The sequence below is a fragment of the Conger conger genome, chromosome 1, assembly GCF_963514075.1.
Source record: "Conger conger chromosome 1, fConCon1.1, whole genome shotgun sequence".
NCBI lineage: Eukaryota > Metazoa > Chordata > Actinopteri > Anguilliformes > Congridae > Conger > Conger conger.
The window spans coordinates 73,566,406-73,584,501 of NC_083760.1; the positions used below are offsets into that span (position 1 = coordinate 73,566,406).

At 38.6% G+C, this 18,096-nt stretch overlaps 2 protein-coding genes across 2 annotated transcripts; one reads left to right on the plus strand and one right to left on the minus strand.

Moving 5' to 3' along the window:
• Positions 1 to 438: 438 nt before the first annotated feature.
• On the plus strand, positions 439 to 3,366 carry lysmd1 (LysM, putative peptidoglycan-binding, domain containing 1). Its single transcript, XM_061254664.1, has 3 exons — positions 439 to 1,257; positions 1,780 to 2,099; positions 2,539 to 3,366. The coding sequence occupies exons 1-3, from the start codon at positions 1,072 to 1,074 to the stop codon at positions 2,717 to 2,719; spliced, it is 687 nt and encodes a 228-aa protein (XP_061110648.1). The 5' UTR covers positions 439 to 1,071; the 3' UTR covers positions 2,720 to 3,366.
• A 1,760-nt stretch (positions 3,367 to 5,126) lies between these two features.
• Positions 5,127 to 16,289, minus strand: LOC133137593 (tumor necrosis factor alpha-induced protein 8-like protein 2). Its single transcript, XM_061255939.1, has 3 exons — positions 16,101 to 16,289; positions 7,413 to 7,735; positions 5,127 to 6,312 (listed from the first exon to the last, which is right to left on the minus strand). The coding sequence occupies exons 2-3, from the start codon at positions 7,728 to 7,730 to the stop codon at positions 6,070 to 6,072; spliced, it is 561 nt and encodes a 186-aa protein (XP_061111923.1). The 5' UTR covers positions 7,731 to 7,735; positions 16,101 to 16,289; the 3' UTR covers positions 5,127 to 6,069.
• Positions 16,290 to 18,096: the final 1,807 nt, after the last annotated feature.

Consider the following 18,096-nt stretch of genomic DNA (forward strand, 5'->3'; position numbering starts at 1 on the left):
CAGAAATCTGGCAACCCTAGTAGGGTTGGAAGCTATTTTTTATACAGTCTATGGTTGGAAGTAAGGAACTCAATTTGCTTGGCCTGCTGCCTTCTGAAATTATGACGTGATTTAAACGATAGACAATGTCAGCGCGGTGTGTCTGATTGCATTAGCCTTGCATTTAATGTATTTTCTACTAATTTGTCTTTATCTGGTCATTGTTCGTGCAGTTGAGAAGTTGACAGTCATGCAAATAACCATACAGCAGTCCTATGCAGAAGAGCATCTCTGAACTCATGTGTCAAAACCTCTAAGTGGATAGGCTACAGCAGTACAACACCAATAAGTCTAAAAACAAAGTCTTAATAAATACCTAATAAAGTGCTCACTGAGAAACCTGGCAACCCTAGTAAAGGAAGTGAGGATCTCTTCTGATTAGTTTAGTTCACGAAGGGGATGATGCTTGACCTTCTGTCTTCTGAAATTATAGGAAGCGATTTAAACGAAAGACAATTTGAGATTGGTGCCGAACCACATCACTTGTATGCTCGCGTTTTAAATGTGAAAATGGCTGAAAATTTTTGCTAGGGCTGGCTAGCTAATGTATATAGTATTGTACATTAGCTACCTAACTCGGCTGTGGACGTGCAGTTAGCGTTAAAGCTAACAGGCGTTAGCTAGAGTGAGCTATCCGAGTTCCCTGTGATGCTAGCTAAATTTAAATACAAAAGGCATTACTTGACGTGTCAACTCGATAGATAACACTAGCCAATGAAATTGCTAGCTTGTGTGTTTAGCGTATAGCTTCCTAGCTAGATATCGAAGCTACTCCTGCAATAATAGATTGCTAGCTCGCAGTGGGCGTTAGTTAGCTAGTTAGCTAGCAGTAGTCGGTCATAACTCCGCTAATTTACCCTGGAAACGTCAGTGGTATTAAACTGGTTTACTTGCCAATGTTACATGCCTTTTCACATAACTTGAGCCAGAACAACAGAAGTAGCAATGATCAGCTCGGAGCTAGCCAAAGTTAGGTAGCTAGCTAGTAAATACATTTTACTGCGTAACGGTGGCTGCACGACCACAGCCTCCATGTCTTCTGAACAGACCCCTTTTCCTGCTGGTGGTAACGTTACGGGGCTTCTTCGTGGGAATCGAACCAGGTCTTACGGTAGTCTGGTACGCTCTCCTCTGTCACCAGTGCGACAGGGGTTGATAGAACACCAAGTGCAATCATGGGACACACTGCAAGGACTCGCGTTAAAGTATGGCGTATCGGTGAGTAAAATGTTAAACGTTTAGTTTTTGTTTACTTAGTACTATAATAACTATAATTATCCATGCTATTCAGCGACACGCCTAATGTTACCTAACTTAGCCTTAGCGTACTCTGCACTCGTATGCTCTATGATTCAACAGAAGGAGAGGGTGGGACGACCTGTCCATGCAACCTGTCCATACAACTGCATGTTTCAGGTCGGCTACAGCGCATATAAATACAGCGATAATACAGATTCATTATGGTTAATTATTTCTGCACAGGTCATGGTTGCCCAAATTAAGCTGATTGAGAAAGAGGCAAGTCATTTTTACGTTTGCCAAAAAATAGTTCACAGCATCAGGGAGAAAAAACGGAAAGATTGTCAACAGAAAGAAGAGCAAGGTGGATTTGCCATATAGTCAAGACCGAAGGCCAGACAAAGGCCAGATGAGTGTAAACAGCAGGGAATGAGGAAACGCAAGCTATAGCGGGTGACCTGTTTACTCTGTTCAAAAAGCATATATATTTTTGTTTTACAGATGGAGCAGATTAAAAGGGCGAATAGACTGTACACCAATGACTCTATTTTCCTGAAGAAGTCACTCTCCATCCCAGTGTTGACTGACCCTTGCAATGGAGTTGAGCAGGCAGAACAAGTATCCAGCCAATCAGCTGAAAATGTCCACAGAGTGGACCAGAATCACAATGTTGGGGAAGCCAATTGGACAGATGGTGGTCTTGCCAGTGGGGTGGACACACAGTCCGACATCTCACCAATGGACTTCCTGAAAAGGATAGATAGTTCAATCAACCAGTCCAAACAGGCTGCTGCTAGGAAAATTGCAGATGGAGAGAAGGGGTAAGTTCTCCACAATCCAAAGGGCAAGGCAGTATTTTATGGAAAGCCACAATTCTGTGTGTTTTTATGGTTCTCTAAAATGGTTTCTGTTTTGTGCAGGGGGGTGAGCAGATATCCTTGTTAGTCTGTTCATTCAGATTGAAAATTGGTAACTGTATATTTATAAATCACAGGAAGTCCACATCAGCCTGCCCACCAGTTGCTTGATGAATGTTCTTTCTTTAGCCTTGCTTACATTTTCATCTCATTTTATGCATGTGTTGCTTGTTTGTCTTTATCTGGTCATTGCTTGTGCAGTTGAGCACAGCTTCTTCTTGCTTGAGTGTTAGCAAGCCCCCCTTTAAATGGCTGCCTTCATGTTGTCAGACTGATGTCATTTTGAATAAATGACTGGCCATTACTGCTGTAGGTCAGAAGTTTAACCTTTTTTGCTTTTTAGTTTTCCAGGTGTGGATCAGTTCCACATCCACAGAGCCTCAGTCAGTCAAGTTATGGAGTCCCATAGCTTCAGCGCCTCTAACAGGGTCCACCAGCAGGCCATGCTGGGGGCTGTCCCAATCACTATCACCAAGCTCACTAAGAAACTGAAGGACAAGGAGGATGAGATCTTTCAACTGTGATCATCTCTATTCCTGATTTGGCAATGCTATGGTTTAATTGACTGCTCATGACTGGTAAGAACTTAAGGATCAGTGTGTGCTTGTTATGGTTTGTTTTGATTTTATTTTTATTTTTACTATACTTTGCCTCAAACATTTTGCAACTTTTTTAGATGAAAGCCTTATTTTTAATATAGACTGATATTAATAAAAATGGCAAAAAATTCACTGTTCAGTTATGATAGATGTTATTTTATGTACTATTTATTATATCAAGTTCAAGGATCCAGCAGAAAAAAATAAAGTGTGAATGTGTGTGTGTCTGCATTTTACAAAACACTGTTTTCATGTTTATATGAATTCTTTGACATAATTTGCCAGTTTTAGATGTTAGACTGGCATATAAGCAAACCAGCAGGTATCCTGTAGCACTTTAACTCAATTAAAGGATGAAATGTTAGAAATGGGGTAATAAGTATGTGCACATGTGTGTGTGCGTACTCATGCACGTACGTCTGAGCCTGTTCTTGTGTCAATTATTTAAGATTTTTTTATTATAATGGCAGACTATGAAAATGTGAAAGAATATGGAACATTTTTATTCCATTCGATAAACCTGCTAATTTCTAGTACCCTTTGTCCAATATTAAAAATATTTTGTCTATTAACTGTCTGTGGCATTTGTTCATTATCACATTGTTTCATTCCAGCACCGAATTCCAGTATTAGGTGAACATTCTGTTATCTCCAAATCAATGGTAATGTCTGGGCCACTGTAAAGACATTTTTGTTGCTTCTTATCGGAGTACCTTGAACTGAAATATGTCTGCTAAGGGACACTCCCAAACATCACTTTTTATTTATTTAACCTGTATTTAACCAGGATGTCCATGAGAAAATATTGCCTTTTCATTGCTCACAGTAGGTAAACTTCACCCATTTTAAGTCCCTTAAAATGTTTTTCTCATCAAACTAAACACTGAATCCATTTGTATCCATTTACGGTACAACCAGGCAAAAATTCAGAGATAAACTGTTTTTTTATTGAGAAAGGACATTTCTTTTGCAGAAATGTCATCGCCTTTTTTTTTTTGGTCAAACACAGATGTTACATTATTCTTGAGGCCAGGATCGGAAAATACAATCATGATTGCTCAATGCACATGTCAAATTGATTAAAAATACGCAAATAACTTTTAAATATGTTAAATATAGGCATGCTGGGAAAATATTTTTAAATGTAGTAGTCAACCTTCCTGACATCTCTGGAAGCATTTGTTAATTCACCTCCAGAAAACATGTCTTGGTTAAATATATTTTCTGCAAAGCCTTGTTGTATACTGCCTGTATACTACTCATCAATCTAGGATGTGCATTTATGCATGGCTATATTTTTCATTTGGTTAAAAGCGAGTGAGTGCTTGCCTCTTTGGTGTGCTTTTATGTGCAAATGCAGGACTCTTATGTGTTTGGTTGTTCTGTTTAAAGTGATCCACCCACATGTGAGCTGCAGACTTATGCAGGATTTGTTGAATTCTGGATAAACTTCCTCAGCTGTAGGCAAGTAAACAAGGGTGTGTCATACAGGGAGAAAAAACATTAGACTTTCCAAGTACTCCTTCATCCGCTGGCCATTCGTGACATTTTATAGTCTCAGCTGCACATACTAGTTGAGATCATCTATAAATGCCAAATTCAATAATATACTAAATTAAAATATTTCCAATTATTTAATCCCCAAAGTCGGCCATTGAGCTACTTTACAGGCAGGATTTAAATTAATTGTTTCTAATTACATTTTAAAGGGCAGGATATGCTTTTGCAGCTGATTCACTTCATACTCACAGTGAAATATGGCAGTGGGTGATGTTTGTTTGTTTGTGTGTTTTACTTTACCAGATTTAGACCAATCTTAGATCTATTATCGGGTATACTCGAAACCTTTGCTCTGCCAACACCAACCGCCTCCGTCCCCACAAGACCAAGCTCTGCACCATGGGCGACCGAGCCTTCTGCTCGGCTGCTCCCCGCCTGTGGAATGCCCTCCCTGACTACCTGAGAGCACCACAGACCACTGATGCTTTTAAAAGAGGGCTAAAAACCTACCTCTTTACCAAAGCTTTTTCTTAGTTTTTACATTTTATACATGCCATTGGGTGTTTTATTCCCTGTTTTTACCCTGTAGCACAGATTTGGTCTCCAAATGTAAAGTGCACTACAAATAAAATGCATTATTATTATTATTATAATGGTTGATTGTATTGTATTTATTCTATGGGAAGAGTAAATAAAAATATGAATATATATTCTCTTTGTCACCAGTTAACTGTGATACAACTGGTTGTAACTTATATGATCATCATTAAATAAATAAAGAGATTTATATATTCACAGCAACTTAAGCAAATGAGTGAACAAGTGAAGTGACAATTGTTACATGTGGTCATTTTATTTACAGTATATCATGAGGACAAGATCACGAGCAACAATGGAAAAAATGCTTCAATTATAGTATAATTTGAAGTGGGTGCATTTAACAATTGGAATGAATTTACTTTAGATCATATGTATAAATAGTCAGTAGTGTTTCACAATCCTGTTCTCTGAAATATTCCTATAGCACACGCCATATTAAACCACTAGATGGCAGTGTAATGTCCGTGTCACATGTTTAAGTAGTCAAATCCAGTATTCCTTTCGTTATAATATATTTAATGTAAAATGAAAGCAAATAATTCAATGTGGAATGACAATTCTACACTTAATATTTTCTGGAATAGTAAAAACTCCATGTTTATAATAATAATAATAATAATAATAATAATAATAATAATAATAATAATAATAATAATAATACTTTTTATCATTTTTGTTCAATCATTTATCCTGGGGAATGTCACACACATGGACACATTCACACTAGGAAGTGAGAGGTTTTGTGAACAGCAAATGCAGGATTGGAATTCTATTCTGGCCTAAAAATCACAAGCTGAAATTGTCCAGAACCTGCTTGGAATTCAGTGTCCGGTAAAACTGAATTTTAATCCCTTGGACAAACAAGAAAAAAAAATGATGTCACTTCATATAACACTGAAATAATCACTCTTTAGCTAAATGTGCATATATGTCATATAAGTCACTTTGAGTGGTTACCTCATCTTCAATTCCAGCAGACTATATGGGAATAATTGCCCCACAGGAAGACAATTTAATATGGGTGTCACATCTAATGTGGTCAGTTTTGGGCATGATGTTTTTCAAAGCCAGTTGTAGACTTTTTTTAGGTAAGAATGTTGCTTCCTTGTTCCTGGTAAACAGTTCTGAGCAGGTGTCCCACAGTCAGGCATTCAGTCTCTTGCAAGTCAACCAACTCATAGCTTGTCCTCCTCCACCAGCTTGTTGAGGCCGGTACATATTTTGGTGAGGTTGGGGCGGAAAGGGCCCTGTGCACTGTAGAGGGAGGTGAGTAGCTCTGGGTCAGCGTAATGATTAAAAACATGGTTGATGCGCCCATGGGACTTGGGTGTAAGATGCTTATCCACCAGCTTGAGTAGCACATCCCTGCAGTCTGTCAAGATCTCTGAAATCACAGTCTGGTCGAAGGTGAATTCCACCTAGACAGTGGACAGAAAGAGAAAAAAACAAAACAATTCACTGTCTATATCTCTGTTTTGAAGGTTTCATGTACTAATGCCTTGATAAAAAAAAAAACCCAAAACAAAACAAAAAAAACAATAAATGAAGAAAATACAGTAAAGTTTAATACAGTAAGTAAATAAATGTGGCACTCATCATTGAGCTGAGCTGTTCCTAAATTTGGAATGGCCCAGTGTCTACAACCATAGCCACATTAATGCATGAAGCCCACTGCCGCTTCGGCAGAGTGTACACAACCTTGGTTCCTCTCCAAAACGCACGGTGTTGCAAGTCTGCTTCTTTTCACAGGCTACAGCTACTGTAGCTCATATAAAGTGGGCTCAGAGGAAGACCTTTCATATTTGGCTTTAACATGCAGTCCACGGGCACCTGATCAACCAGTAGGTGTCACTTGCTAGCTATGAAACACAAACTCCTAACTGACTGAACCTTCCCGTACCAAATGGAGCTACCAGCCACAGTCAGGACTGGCATGGTCTGGTATTGCTGGGGCTCATCCATGCACCGTGGGGCTCATCCATGCACCACAGTGTGATAGTTTGACCAGATGAGCCACTTTTGAAGGATACAATTTGGCCTTGAGTTAAATTTGATTGTTACATCTTGAAAGTAATCTGAAACTTCAGATGTCCTCTCTGAATAACCACCCACTCAAAGAATTTAAATTTTTTGGCATAATGCAAGTGTCTTGGATGACATGAGCATGTTTTTTTAAAATTGAATTTTAATTGAATGTCCCTTATGTTAAGAGAAATTATGTATAGAGCTCAGGGAAGCCCTCCTTTGAGGACTCAGGGCTTTAGGAGGTAATTTGGTGTGTTGCTAGGAAATTGATTTATTCAAACATTAAGTCAGTTAGTGAAATATCTTGTGAAATAAAAGTTACCTCTTCCGGCATTTGTTTCAAGTAGTATATTGTTTTCACAAGTTCAAGAACAACAGTGAAATATTACTAATATTTCTAATTACTAATTGGGCCTCACTGGATGTTTTGCAGTGCAGTGTTGTGGACATGAAAAAAAACAAAAGAAAAAAACAAACAAACAGGTAACTTTACCTCGTAGAAGCTGATAGCTGTCATGGCACCCTGATGTAACTTCTTCTTGAAGTCCTGGGCCAGTTTAATCTCCTCTTCATTGAAACGATTGTGGCGGAAGAGGACACCGATCTTGACGGCCACCTTGATCAGGTTCTTTATCACTTTCTGGGCCTCTGAGCGGTTGCCAGTGTACTCCTTGGAGACCCGGTAGAGTTCGTCCAGAATCTCACTGCTGGTGTCATCAATAAACATCTGAACGACGGATTTATTGGCCATGTGGCTAAGGATCTTCTTCTGTGCCTTCATGGCCATATCCTTGGAGTTGAATGCCTCCATCGTATCTTTGGGATGGAAGAGATGGAGATCAGTCCAGTGAAAATTATTTTGCAGGCATTACCAGACTAGATATTTGCAGGCATATTCTAGTGACATATGTTGAGGGTACTCACTGAATCTGATGATAAGTGTTAAACAATCATGATTAGTATAATGATGGGCATGAACACTTGATCTGACATCATGCTTGCTCACTAATTGGAAACTATTGTTCAAAAAGTGCCCCCATTCAAAGAGGAACAAGCAAATGCCTAGCTGGCTGTACTTGATTAAGAAAATGTTTTGACTCATAAAAAGCTCCCCACCGCAGATTAAATCATCAAGCTTTCCGAGCACAAGTATAACACATAGTACATACATTAATGTAGAGCTTCACTTGTACTGCAGGCAACCATGCTGAAAAATCACCTGTTTTAATAACATAATAAAGCTCATTTGAAAACCATTGGTCAACTTTTTGTGTAAATTATATGTTCAATTTGCAAGCTTGCAAATGGTTAAAAACATGTCTTCATCATCTAAAAATATACTTTAAAACTTAGTTTACTGTTTTTTGCTAAACTGCTTCTTTTTTTTTTTTTTTGCTAAACATTTTACTGAAATTTTATGGAATTTACTGGAAATGTCCCATGGAGTAAGGTAAGGTAATTTCTTTATTATTCCACGCAGCTATTTATTTGGCAAATACTTATATCAAGAGCCACTTCAAAGATCATTATAGCTTGTTAATCACTATAATATTCTCTGTTTGTTACAGGACTGATTAATTTTGTGAAAGGTGAAAGTGAAAGTGATATAATGAGGTAGACAAGGAGGAAGTCAGAAGTCTGACACTTCAACCAACTTTGGTGAGACATCTCTGCATTTAAATATACAGGAAATGTCCTAAATATATCAAGACAGCCAGCAGACTCTGTCAGGCCCTTTACTTAACTGGGTAAAGCAAGCATTATCCATTGTAAGTGCTAGATAAGACTATCTGCTGAATACCAAATTGTAATTATAATTTTGACAAGGCAAAGAATATCATATTAACAGAGGTTACTTACTCCGAAAGAAAGAAACTAAAATATGTATTTTGTTGCTACCAGAATTAATTATAACAATAATTATAGATCAAATACTGCTTCACACCAAGGTCTATCACACCAAACCCAATCCAAATATTCCTAATGATGCTTAAAAATATGAAAATCCATTTTTCTTCAAATTAAAATAATTTCAAATAAAATAAATTATTGCAAAGTAGGAGTTTAGTCTGTACTGTTCATGAAGGCAAAATTGCCTGTCCATTTGAATGCAGTGTGAGGTATAAATACACGTGAGTTACATAAAACTGTTATGAGAATTTTAATACCTGACATTATAATAAATGCACTCAATAGAACATGAGTAGACAACTGTGCATTCTAAACTGATATATATATATATATATATATATATATATATATATATATATATATATATATATATATATATCATATATATGGTGTGTAGTACCTACACACCAATTCATTATTTCATAGACAGGGAAATAATATAGTTCATTTTAAGTTTATTTCATTTCAGTTAATTACAGCACCCCTACATATTAAATCACACAGGTAATATTATCAGAAATGGCAGCACAATGAATAGCATAGAGAGGTCATGGTGCTTGATATGCAAACCTCCACATGGGAGATTATGTGTATTGTCATGGTTCCAGCTCCTCTTTGGGAAAAGAGTCCAGGGAAATGAATAATTGTGCTCCGGCTTGAGCATGTTTGTTTTTGGGGATCCACAGTGTTGCCATGAGGATTGAGTTTTGGCAGATGTTTGAGTCAGGCACCTCCATATGTCAAGAAAATGAGAGGATTGTGTTTGTCTCAACGAAAAACAAAGATTTAAGCAGTCAAAATGTTTCCACAGAGACAACACAAGCGCAAGACTAAGCACTTCACAATATGGCGCCACATGTTTGCACAACTGTCCCATATTACACTCAAATAAGTGTAATAAAAAATTAATACTGGATATTTTTCTCAACCTTCGATAACCATGGCTCCTGGAATTATGGGAACCATGAGGAAATATTATTTGAGTGAAAAGAAATATTGTGTTCTTAGAGTGAAGGTATCACAAATCACAAGTTCATCTTTCACTTAATTTATGGGGCTGTGTTTAAGTAAAACCATAAATAATTTTTGCGTGCTAAGCATATTGTATCCACAGTCACTGCCTTTCAGCAAGGTATGCAGTGTACATACCATCAGTGTGCACTTTATTTGGTATTTATTACTTACTACTTGTAGTACTTATTTTTTTACTTTTGCTGCAGTAGCCTATCCACTTAAAAGTTTGATGTGTTGTGTGTTTCAGAGATTCTCTTCTGCATACCACTGCTCTAATGTATGGTTATTTGCGTCCTGTCAGCTTCGACCAGTTTGGCCCTTCTCCTCTGATCTCTCATTAACAACACATTTTTGCCCGCAGAACTGCCACTCACTGGATGTTTTTTTGTTTTTCACACTATTCTGAGTAAAGACTGTCGTGCGTCAAAATCCCAGTTTCTGAGATACTCAAACCACCCTGTCTGGCACTAATAATCATTCCACGGTCAAAGTCACTTAGATCCCATTTTTTCCCCATTCTGATGGCTGATGTGAACATTAACTGAAGCTCCTGACAGGTGTTCCAAATAAAGTGGGTGTATATTCTGCAGTTCATATCTTTATATCTTACTTGTTCTTGAATTATATGATATATTGTATTATAAGATATGCATATTATCGCTCTCACACACACCCACAGTTCTCATGCAAACCGTTTTCATGTGTAAGCATGGTCTGCCTCAGGCATAGTGCCTCGTGCATACTTCACACACATACAGGAAAAACACGTCCACAACATATTACTCTATAGAAAGTACAAATCATGAACAAATTGCCAGACACAAATGCAAATAACTGGTGCAGCTGGACTTTTATTTTATCTTTCTCACAAGCAAGCAATCATCAAAATTATTGGTTCAACCAATAAATACCAATTTCTATGTTCTTCGCATACTACAAAAAATATGAATCCTTAAACTTTATCTCTACCTACCAGGCTTTATCTATACCTTACAGTATCATTCATCAAGGCGAGCATTGCACTTAGCTTAACCATGCTATATTATTCCAGCATTGAAAAGCACATTCACAATGAGGCAGAACTGAAGTCATGGCTCATCAGTCTATCATTATTATTCTTATCTCAAGCCCCCTGTTTGTTTTTTCTGTATCACGGAGACGCTCCACTTAAGGGAAGAGGCGTTAAAAAAGGCTCTTCTGGGGCTGAGGCGATGGAAGCCTCAGTCATGCTATAACAGACCCTTTCCCCTCAGAGAGCTCACAGCCAACACCTCGTACAAACACCTCTGTTTCACTGCATTATCTGTTTGGATTCTCTGTGAGGAGTATAGCTGAGTAAAGATCATAATTAGGGAAATGTGGTCATGGCAGCAGACATCAGATCAATATGTCTCAATACAAATAAGACAAGACATCATACTCACCAGCAAGACTATTCTGTTAATCTAAGGTCTCTGTACTACCACCCATGGGCATATTTATACTACATCTGACAAATTAATCTTTCCCTTCCCTTTATAATCTCCCCGTCCGTCAAATTCGGGTCTTTTTGATATATGAGGGCAGAATGTACTGCACATTGCTCTCTATCTCAATTGCTCTCTCTGTGATTTGTTCAAAGCATTACTTTTCAAGTGAAAGCCTGTCATTTAGTTCTCACTGCAATTTCAAGTAAAATTGTACCGGTGGGATTAAGTTGTGTACTTTTTTGTCATATTTCTGAAGAATATAGCAGATATAGCAGAATATTTTAGCTGTAGCATTGTATCAGCAGTGGTTTGTTGAAACACAGCTGGTCTTGTTGTTCTGCTGTGAAAAGTTCCAGGGCTCTGGTCCAGAAGTCGAGCAGTGCAGACTAGCAATGAACTGCCTGCTCAGACAAGCAGGAGGCCGAGGCTTGTGGGCTGCATAGCTCAGACAGGCTTTTACAGGCCCTCTCTTCCAGCCTACTTTGAAAATACACTGAAGAGATGAAGCCTTGATATTTATGCCTAAACCATCCGTTCAGGCCCTAGATAGGATCCCCCTAGCTCTGTGGCAAACCAGACATTGCCCGCTGACCCATCATTAAAGCAGACGAGCCTCTCAATGGGATACGGTTCCACTATGACTGGCTGCCAGCCAGGTTTCCCTCTCCCCTCCCTTCCAGCATGTGTGATGCAATTGTTTTGTGTTTCAGCACTGGTTAAAAGCATGTCTCTCTGGATCAGGTTGTTTATGTAGTGATCAGAGTGTTAATGCTTTAATTGCAAACATGAAGGAAGCCATGCAACACTCATTCGCACCTATATGCATTGTAGTCATATAGGACATTTGATTTCATGTTTTTTCTGTAGAGCCCTCTTGATATAATTTTGATATAAGCTGCAATGATTTTTCAATCAAGGTTTTCAACTATTAAAATAGCAGAGTATCTACAATGCATTGAAATGCTGCAAGTGGTGCATCTCTAATGATGAGCTCCAATACAAAGCTATCTCTCTCTGGTGGGATTAGAGAACATTAATTTGATTAGTTCCTATTAAATTGATAATAGAGATGGAATAGCTCAACAGCTATTTCAGAGACTCTCATTCTAATTTCATGGCAATAAGCCTATTGGGATTTGAGAGACAATCAGCTAATTTTCACTCCAGGAATATGAACGTGAGAGCCTGCAGCTGGAAACAGCTTTTATTACCCAAGTGCTTTCCCTCAATGTTGTGCAATAACACTACAATTGAGGGTAACTATCTTAGTGTATATCAGGTAATTAATACATTATTTCCATACAAAGCAATTCCCCTTTGACTCACTTGCGTGTTGTGTATATAAGTGCATATGAGATTAGCATATACACATACATATACAAATAATAATATACATTGTAGATAAAAAACATCATCAGCATCAAAAACAATATAATAATTGTTATTGTTATTGACAAAAGTATAATCTACATACTGCACAGGTCCTACACAATGAAGCAGGACAGTCAAACTTCAGAAAGGCCTCATAGTAGAGTGAGCTCCATATGTCCTGAGACATGAAATATTTTTTATTAATTTCTGTACTCCACTATTTTAATTCTGTGATCAAACAATTAACATGTGGTTAAAGTGGACATTCTCAGCTTTTATTAAAGGGTATTATTATACATTATGGTTTATCCATGTAGAAATGACAGCACTTTTTATACACAGTCCTCCCATGTCAGGGCACCACAGTGTTTGGGATCACAGGTGCTTCTGATTAGTCAGTGAGTTCAATTGCTTCCTTAGTACAGGTAAAAGAGAGCTGGTATCTAGTCTTGATTCTAGGCTTTTGATTTCCATTGGAGTTTGTTATTGGCATTCATCATTATGAGACTGTCAGGCTGATATATAAGAAAAGAACAGTCAGAGACATAGCCCAAGCCTTTGGCTTACCATAATCAACTGTTTGACACACATTTCAAAATCTATCTGACAGAAACGCTTTTTTTCTGAAGTATACCCTGCTGAAAAAACAGCCCAAACTCATTTCTGGATTTTACACCAGGGTACAGAGGTATCATATCTGCTGAACTTCATGGAAATACCTCCAAACTCATTGGATGGCGCTTCAACTGGCAGCAAGGCAATGATCTCATAGATACTATTAAAGCAAAATACTGTTTCAAAGCCAAAATTCTTGACTGACCAAGTCATTCATCTGATCTGAATCCAATTGAACATGCATTCCATATGCTGAAGTGAAAACCGAAGGCAACCAACCCCAAAAAGCAGGAGCTGAAGTGGGCTGCAGTATATGCTCAGCAGGGCTTCACCAGAGAAGGGGGACTGTACAGTATTTGTATAAGAAGTGCTGTAATGTCTATGGTGAAACCAAAATGTATAAAAAATAAAAGTTGAGAATGTGTACTTTAACTACATGTAAATTGTTTGATTATATATTGTGGAGTACAAAGCCAAATCCAGAAAAATATGTCGGTCCCAAGATATACGGAGTTCACCATATACATAATTCTCTGAATTTGATGAAAGAGTACTACATTAGTTGCATTGTGCCGCAGATATTTAGGCACGTATTATTGCTTGTTATGTTATCTGCATTTTGGCAAGGTTTAACACAGGATTAAAATAAACTGCTTTGCAACACCAAATAGGAACTAAGTTATTTTGCTGCTAAAACTTTCTCTCAAGTAGTGATATTCTTCTCTTACGTTTGATAGACTCAGCCAAGTCAACTTTAATTTGAAAGCACATGTTAACCAAACAATGGCATGTTAACCAAAGTGATATGCAGAGTTAAATTAGCTGCAAAATAACTAAGTAAAAGGCACAATCACCCTTTGTTTTTAAACGTGAAGCAATTTGTCAGAGTATCAAAAAGACCTGGAGGTGGAAAGGGGGAAAAAGAGTTCAGAAATATAGCAAGGTAATCCTTAATGGAAAGGATGCTGGGACCAAAAAGCACCATAAGGACACAAGCAGGAATAACATCCATGGAGCAACTAGTAGGCTTCATATAGGAGATGATATCTGTCAGATGTGACAGATTCAGCAAAATACTTCTCAGCCTCAAAAAAGACCTATTTCATAAGGAAAATACCACTTAAATGAATCCAGTTCATGATGACAGTTTCTTAATTGCTGTAACATTTATGCAGACCACAGCAATTCAACTGTAACTGTGAGATAAGACAGAATGATAAACTGCCGTGATTGTGAACACTGGCAGATGGCCTTCCTTGCGCTTCTTTCATGTTGATCTACAGGTAGTAGTATAGTTTATAGGGCTATAGTTTTTAGCTGGATATATCAAGCCTATTTTCTAGATTTTTCCTATTTGTCAGAAAGAAACTCTGAGACATTGTAAAAACAGGCCAAAGGAATTTAAAAATACTGGCTGCTGTACCTGCCTCAGTTGATTTCTCTTTTTCCATGTGTGCTGGACAGGTTGAGATGAATTGCAAGTAGCCAAAATGAAGAGGCTTGCTAGAAGGATCACATGATGAAGTGGGCTAGGTACATATTTAGCATACCACAGAGGATGGGTGTAGCTTGCAGCCTGCAGCAGCCGCAGAGGTAAGCCCTGTACTTTCCTGAGGTTTTGGCTGATAAGGACACACTATTGACTGCCACCATGCTAGGGGACTTCCTGCTCTGCAGAGCTTGAATCAAATCTTTCCTAGCTTTGTAGTCCAGGACCATGTTCTATACAGTCACCTGACCATGTGTCAGTGGCGACTGGTCCAGTCAGCTCTGCCATTTTTCTAAGAGTGGTGTCCCACAAAAGGGCAGAATTTTCCAGTTTCCATTGACCAGCATGTAAGCCTACCCCACCAGCTCTGTGTGTGCATGCTCATGTGACAGCATCACACCACGGACATCAGAAAAAAATATCTGCATGTGCCATATTTTCTGACAAATAGTCAGTCAAGCTTTGTCAGTGATGGCTGTCTGATGATAAACTGATACAGGATAATGTAAAAAAATTACCAGCCAAAAGATGGAAAATATATATTGGCCACTGAATGTGATCGCAGGGAGACACAGTTGTAGTTTTTCACTGAATACACATCTCTGTTCATTCAAGAAGGAAGTGAAACTAATCAGTTATACAGATCTCCAGTGACAAATGGCATAGTTCTATGCAGACAGATCTTGAAGAGTACTGGATTCTACAAGCTTACCCTACTGAAAAAAACAACTCAAGCTAGGTTTTGAAACAGTTGGTCGCTCATTGACTGGTTAGACTAGCACCATCAGGGTAAGCGTAATATTTGTGCAGATAAACCCAACTCATGCATCAACTACCAAACACTGTATATATCACCATGGTGCTACATTTCCACAGCACTACCTGTTGCAGCTTGATCTAAGCAGGAGTCGGAATGTCTCAATGAAAGCTTAGCATCTGTGTAAAGATAGAGAACGCAAAGTGAAATTATCTGTACAACTTTGACCTCTGATCAAGAATGAACATGCCAAGTCATCCCACATGCGTTTCCACCATGTGCTTCTTCCTCAAGCTATTAGAAAAGCAAAGGCTGTCTGCCAACAGCTTACATTTTTTCCAGCGGTAGTGGAAGTTCTCCTCTACAGTTTACATACATGCTTTGCAAATAACAAAGCAAAACAAAAAATACCACAGTGAGCTATATCTGGTGAAGCGGAGGAAGGGGAAGTGTGGCCACAAAGTTAGAATGCCAACATCAGATCTGTTATCTACATGCAGCACCTCCCAGCATAAAGAGATGAGACAGCCTAGATCAAATTGTGGCGGTCCTTACCTGAGTGTCTGTGGGTCTCCCTCCCTCCTCTGAAGTTCTGGTTCCTCTTTGGGTTTGGATCAGGTGTTCAGCATTAAGTTAGCTTACATGGATCCCCCTCGGCTCACAATGTAAAATTGAAACAAAACAACTATGTTTTCTCTCTCCCTCTGCTATGCTCTGTCTGTGAAACTGCTTCAAGATATTTTGTGTTGCACTTCCTTGAAGAACTAATTGTTAAGACACACCCCTATGTATCTCTCTCTCTCTCTCTCTCTCTCTCTCTCTCTCTCTCTCTCTCTCTCTCTCTATCTCTCTCTCTCTGGACTGGATTCCTCTCCTGCTCCTGTTCATCCTCCCTTCCTCCCCCCTCCACACTCACTATTTGCTGACACTGTGGGTTGCCTCAGCCTGTCCTGACAAGTACAATCCTCAGAAAGAATTTTGCAATAATCCAGGGGTGAAGAGAGGTGGCTTAACCCTTTTTTGTGATAAGTATTTCAGGAACGCAGGTGCTGTCAGCAGTAGACTGCATTACCATTTCCGTCATATGAACCTCCTAGGCAAGCACAAGGAAGCAATTTATGCTTTCTTAGAGCAATAACAAGGAATCAGGAAATCCAGTGGGGTTGGCAGATATGGCTGAGTAGCTAGGTATTGCTCCTAACTTTTTCCTGTGGTACTGAACAAGCATTTTTCAATACTTTTCTACACTTTTAATAAAATCTTCATACAACTCACAGCACCAACATGCACCAGAAATGCTAGAAGTCACAGGTAATGCTTTTCTTCTACAGGGTCTGCTTTATTTTGGCACATGTTCTCGTCAACATCATACCATGTGTCGTCTCATGGTATACACTGGGGAAACACAGTCGTATGGAAAGATTTGGGCACCCCTGGTCAAAAAGCCTTTTTTCACCAATTCTTCCAGGCAGAACACCTCTAGCTCAGAAATATTATTTGGCCTCCTTGCATATAATCTCCCTACAGATTTTCAATAATATTCAGGCCATTCTAATACCTTCATCCATCTTTCCTGGAGGTACTTTGTGGTTGATTTTTAGGTATGCTTGGGATCATTGTCTTGTTGGAATATCCAACCTCTCTTCAAATTCAATGTCTGGACTCACCTTCAAACATTAGCCACTGGAATTTCTTAATATTTGGTGGAAACCATTCTTCCTTCCACTAGCACAATATTTCCTGTATCCCCAGCTGCCACACAACCCCAAAGCATAATGGATTCACCTCCATGCTTAACAGTTGGCAAGGTGTTTTTTGGCAAACCAATCTTTGTTGGTGTCCTAAAAGTTCAATTTGGGTTTTGTCAGTCCAAAGCACATTGTTCCAAAAGGCTTCAGGCTTCTCAATGTTTTCTTTTGCATACTTCAGATGCTTAATTTTGTGTTAAGGTCATAGGAAAGGCATATCTGCCTTTTAAGTCTTTGCTGTTTAAAGTATGTTGTATTGTTGTCCTGTGCACAGCTGAACATTGAACATTTTCTTAGTCTTCCAGACCTTGCCTTGACTTCAACTGTTCCATTTATCTTCCATTTTCTAATAATGTTTCTGACAGAGGAAATAGGCAGTTTGAAACATTGAGAGAGTTTGTAGCATTGTCCTTCTTGGTGGAAATGAATCATCCTCATTCTGACATCCTTGGGCAACTGTGTTAGAGGAACTCTTTTTCTTTTAAAAAAAAATATTTCTAAACAGTAGATAGGAAAATAAAAAGCAGAAAAGCAAGTTCAGGTTTGCTTCTATTCACCAAGATTTTAATTGTAAAAGGCTTTTTGACCAGTGCTGCCCAATTTTTTGCATACGACTGTACCTGATCCATCCCTGGCAATCATCACCTGATATATGCCGGCATCTGGCTTCCATCTTCTATGTTGAAAGGCACCACACATTTATGCTCCTCTCCCTCTCCTCTTCCATCATCCAGCCATCTATGGCTTCCTCTTTCATCCATTTTTGTATTTATTCCTGGGTTTAGGGTTTTATCTTCAATATA